The sequence below is a fragment of the Trachurus japonicus genome, chromosome 17 (assembly GCF_045865225.1).
Source record: "Trachurus japonicus isolate A0001 chromosome 17, Traja_1.0".
Lineage (NCBI taxonomy): Eukaryota > Metazoa > Chordata > Actinopteri > Carangiformes > Carangidae > Trachurus > Trachurus japonicus.
Window position 1 is genome coordinate 36,138,305 of NC_140923.1, and position 5,049 is coordinate 36,143,353.

Here is a 5,049-nt window from a genome sequence, read left to right on the forward strand (position 1 = left end):
ACTGTATCTGTTCCCTTGCCCTTCATTCTGGGTCAGTCTATTGTCGCAGACCCCCTCTGTGTCAGTAGGCTCACCGTTTTCCTGATTACTATTAAACTCACCACACCACAGTAAACTTTGGAACCTGGGCATGTGATTTTTCTTCAACACATGCCATTTATACTATACGGATTGTTTTTCAGCAGGAAACAAATAGAAAAACACAATAGGCTACTTAACAACTGTTATGAGATCAGCTGCTTGGGACCCTCTTTTATCTATCAGTGCTGCTAAAATGTGTGTGATAAGGACTGAGGGCCAATGTCTGATTAAAGACCCTGAACCCAGTCCAGGGTTTTCCTTTTTTTAAGCTTTATTCTTTGTATATTTTCTGCTTCTTTGTGTTTACATCTTACGATTGCATAAGTGAAACATTCTCTGCACAGACCAAAACAAAAATTTTACATTCAATACATGTATAGTTAAGGCATTGAACACACAAACAAACATACAGTAAGAGGACTTTGTACAAAACACCAAGATGTATAACATGAAAACAGATACTGGGGTCTTTTGTGACATATGCTACATAGCAATGAGAACCACTGCCACAGAGAGAAGGACTTAGATGAAATAACATGCCCAGTGCAATGAGAACCACAGGAAATAGAGTCCATAGATATTTCAGGCTTACATTCTTCAGAAATACTCAGTATAAAAATGGCAACGGATCCCTCTAGCTGCCCAGAGTGCACTCCGATGTTATTTCACCTGCTTCACAGAGGTGGTTCATTCTGGTTTCTGTGATGTTTCTGTCTGTTAATCGAGGGAAGGGAAGCTGCCACTGCCGTCACAGTGAGTGGATCTTCTCCGATCAGGAGGCTAGGGACGATGGTGACGACGATGGTACGGGTGAGGTGTTTGTGAGAGGTGTGAGCTCCTGCGAGACCGCCTGCGAAGGCGCCGCTGATGCATCAAGAACTGGAGGCGCTCTAGCTTACACTGCAAGGTTTGATCCTCCTCTGTGGATGAGCGGAGGGGGGGGCTCTCCTCGCCTACAGGAGAGAGGAAATAACAGCAAGTTAGACACTGTACACAGAAATAACATGACGTCTGCGTATTGCGTTCTGTCATGAATCATTTTATCATAGGAAATATACTAACAGATTTTTGAGTGTCTTTGAAAGTACATAAGGGACAGTTCTGTTCTTGTAGGTCTGAATACACAAGACTCCAGAAAATGCAAAAGAAAATAAACTGATACAAAAGTACTGAGAAATCAAAACTAACTGCAATACATGACAGATGCAATAAAGGGAAAAGAAGAGTAGTATAAAATACGTGTATTTGGAATTATAATAGGTACTCAAACATACATAAATTTGGAAATTGGAAACACACAGAATACTGAGATTTCTTTTTTTTTAAGTATATTTTTTGAGGCTTTTTTCACCTCTAATGGAGAGGACAGTTGAGAGAGAGACAGGAAATGGGAGGCAGAGTGGGGGAGGGGGTGACACACAGGACACAGGATTCAAACCAGGGCCGCCTGCAGTGAGGACTGTAGCCTCAACACATGGGGCGGGTGCTCTACCAACTGAGCTAAACACCGCCCCAACAGCACATTGCTGAAAGTTTGGTTGGCATGAAAAAAAACCTCTTGGACTTCCAATATAAGCATGTGTACGTGTTTGATTTGAGGAGAGCTGGTTGAAAGACTTTATACCTGCTCTTATTTTCTAACCCATGGCCCTCAGATAGTACATACACTCCACAGTGATTAGTTCAGCTCACTTAAACTCAACTAACCCTTACTGTTGTGACCAAGTGAACAACTGTATGTCGGCACTGTTAATGTATTAAAATCTGGTAAAGCTGACCTGAAGCTTTACTGACGTTCTCCACCCTCTGGGTCATAGTTGGTTTGTCTCTTTCTTTGCTGGGCTCCTCTGCTGTGAGAGCTGGACCGACTGGAGGGTCAAAAGAAGGACAGTGCTGGGGGAGGGTGGGTGGTGCCCCCTGGTGGCAGCAGGCAGCTCTGAGGAGGTCATTGAGAATCTGGAGAATGATGGCAATGCCACGTCGAGGGTGACAGACGCTGGTCTGACTGTGAGGAGCCAAAGTGCCTGATAAGACAAGAAGATAGCAGGTGAAAATGAGAGAGAGAAAAAGAGGGACTGGTACAGTGACACAGTTGCTGCTGTTTATCATCAGGCCACTTCTCTTCCCACATAAAAGAGGACTTACCAGAGAAAGTCCCCGAGAAGACGCCTGGAGAGTGGCTCACAAAACTTTCTATGACTGCCCCCGGCTGTTTGCACAGCTCTGCAGTGGATGTAGCATGAGCTGTGCCCTGTGAAAGGAAAAAATAAATATTTGTCTCCTGTTTTCACCACAAACTTTTCTCTGGCTTGTTATATTGCTAATATATTCTGATAAAACAGGGTGCGGTGAAACCATGATGATACCTTGTGATTTGGAAGAAGAGTATGTATGACGCACCTTTTTGAAGGTTGAGGCTGGTACTGGGCTCGAGGGTCCAGGACTGGAGCAGGTGGGAGTGGGAGAACAGTCTGGTGTGGCAGCTGGTAAGGGAGAGGTGGGATGTGGGCAACTGGAGGGCAAAGAATGGGCTGAAATAACTGGGGGAGAGGTGTGTATACAGCGACAGCTTTGAGATGGAGATGAGTGGTGATGGCAGTTTACAGGGGGGGCAGTGGTGGACAAATGGGGGCTTGGATGCGTTGAGTCAAAGGAAGGTCCAGGTGTTCGAGGGTTAAGTTGGATTGGGAATGTAGAGTCAGTGGTGTCTGGGGCTGGGATGGATGTTTGGGAAGCAGGTAGTGAGGTAGTGGAGGACTGGGCTGAGGCGAAGCCGGGGTTGGTCACACTGCCGCCCGTCCGCAGGCCAGGTTCAAGCTCTCTGCTGCTCTGGACTCTCACATCCTCGTCCTGCTGCAGCTCCTTCACATCCTGAGCAGACAGCTGGAGCTGCACGTACATCGTGTGAGTACCGACTCCCAGGTTGATGGTCAGAGGTGAGCGCCCAGACAGGAAGTCACTGATCTGCAGGAGAGTGAGTTAAAAAACACTTTAGGCTTATAGTGATAATATTATAATATTGGGTAACAGCAAATAAAATGATAGAGCATAATAATATGCATAATATACAATAATAAAGGAGAATGTATGTACATGAATGAGTGAATTCTTTTCCTAATACCAACGACTATAAAGAGAGATAATTAGCCAATGTCTATTGTAGGAAAAATTACAGATCAGACATAGTCTTCTGTAAATGGGCTGTGTGACATTTCTTCTTCATGCTTCAAGTGATGTGTGTGTGCATGTGTGTATGTACATGGAAAAAAGACAAAAAGGAGGGAACTTGCCCCACTGTATTCTCCCAAAATATCAAATCATTTATTAGAGATGAGATAGATAAAAAGGACAAGGACAACATTTCGAGCGTTTGGCGAGCTCCCTCTTTTTTGTCCTGTTACCTTCCTGGACTCAGCACCTGCTACTTTTTTGATGTGCGTGAGCTTTTTTCTTTTTTCATCTGTATGTACATGGTGCAGTATTGTGACATGCAGGTAGGGGCTTCTACTCCCAAAACAGAATCATACATTCGTCTCCATAACACCGACTTTGATCATTTCAAATCATTTAGATAAAATGAAAAAGTATTTGGGAAATGTTTCCCATATGCCCCATAAAAAAATGTATAAACACACATTCATGCATTGTTTAAATTCTTCAAGGACAAAAAATGTTTTGTCAAATGCTCATTCATGCATTCAGCAGCAGTTCAGTGAGACATTCGACAAAGCTCTCACCTCAACTTCTGTTAAACTTTCCAACACGTCCATGACAGTCCTCTCAGCCTTGGTACTGGAGCACTGTGACAGTAAAAACAATATGTCAGTCACCAAGCACAACTTAGCAAGTAGAGGGTGTGTGCATTTGATTTACTTACCATTAAACCAGCTTCAATGACAGGCACCAGGGTCAGTTTGCTGCCATCTGCTACACCCAGGTCCAGCAGTCTTCCTGCAGTCAGCTGCCTATAGTTCATAAATCATATCAAAGTCACTCAGTGCAATAAAAAACACATCATATGAGCAAGTCGACCTGACTTAATGATTTACCAAAGTGTGCATGCAGGGTCTACTACTGTATAAAGCAGCTCACTTGTCTCTATGCAGGAGCTGGATTCTGTCTGTTTGCAGCCTGAGTCTTTGGGAGATCCGTGTCCTCAGTCCCTCCACAGTCTCTCCCCGGGGGACAGTGAGCTCCACAGGACTACCAGTGGTCGAGGTGATGGATAAACTCATCGTGGACTGAGCAGTGGAAACTCCCACCCCGCAGCCTGCAGCAGACCGGGCCGGGGCGAAGCTCAAGAGATTCCGCTGTTGCTGCTGCTGCTGCGGCTCCATTCAGCTGCCTTTGAAACGTCCGAGTTAAAACCAACCAGGCTCCGCTCGCTGGAATCAGTTGTGGCGAGACGCGACAGTGTTTTTCTTCTTTAGTGTCGCTCCTCAGTCCTCGGGGGAAAGTGTGGAAGCATGAAGATAACGGCACAGCTTCCCACGACAGCCTGTTAACAGTTCCTCTTTTCTGGCCGTGACAGACGTAGCTCTACTCCACCGAACGTAAACCACCGAACGGGGCTCAGCCTAAGCCCCGCCCACCGGAGCCCCGCCCAGCCAATCAGAGGACACCTCAAGCGCAGTCAGCATGCACCGTCCAATCAAAAACGCTCATCTCCTCGCGCGGCTCCACCCTGTTTAGTGTCTCACTCACCATTCATAAATGATGCAATCTGCACAGCACCACAACATTTTGTACAGGATGTCATAATGTCAAAACTTCTGTCTCATGTCTCAATCAAACAGGCTGGACCGTAGTTTGATATTTCTGCTGCCTGGTGATTAGGCCTATTGTCATCATTATCCACAGCTTGCCTCAGGATAAACATCAATATTTCTACATTAATGACTTTGACCTAGTGACTCATACTCTCCATCTACTTAGACTGTATAGGCTACCTCCTGCGATCATAACGAT

The 5,049-nt window shown here is 45.4% G+C and overlaps 1 protein-coding gene across 1 annotated transcript; it reads right to left on the bottom strand.

Annotated features, from left to right (window-relative positions):
- Positions 1-334: 334 nt before the first annotated feature.
- LOC146971282 (midnolin-like) lies at positions 335-4,622 on the bottom strand. The gene is made up of 7 exons (XM_085805796.1): positions 4,174-4,622; positions 3,959-4,046; positions 3,819-3,881; positions 2,482-3,045; positions 2,227-2,332; positions 1,860-2,105; positions 335-1,034 (listed from the first exon to the last, which is right to left on the bottom strand). The coding sequence occupies exons 1-7, from the start codon at positions 4,416-4,418 to the stop codon at positions 862-864; spliced, it is 1,485 nt and encodes a 494-aa protein (XP_085661922.1). The 5' UTR covers positions 4,419-4,622; the 3' UTR covers positions 335-861.
- Between the last annotated feature and the right edge of the window lie 427 nt (positions 4,623-5,049).

Bases quoted from the DNA above. Each gene is read 5' to 3' on its own strand.
- LOC146971282 (XM_085805796.1), bottom strand. From the start codon at position 4,418: ATGGAGCCGCAGCAGCAGCAGCAACAGCGGAATCTCTTGAGCTTCGCC. The intron at 3,882-3,958 runs GTAAGTAAATCA...TTACTGTCACAG, and splicing joins TCATTGAAGCTGGTTTAATG to TGCTCCAGTACCAAGGCTGA. The intron at 3,046-3,818 runs GTGAGAGCTTTG...ACTCTCCTGCAG, and splicing joins AAAGTTTAACAGAAGTTGAG to ATCAGTGACTTCCTGTCTGG.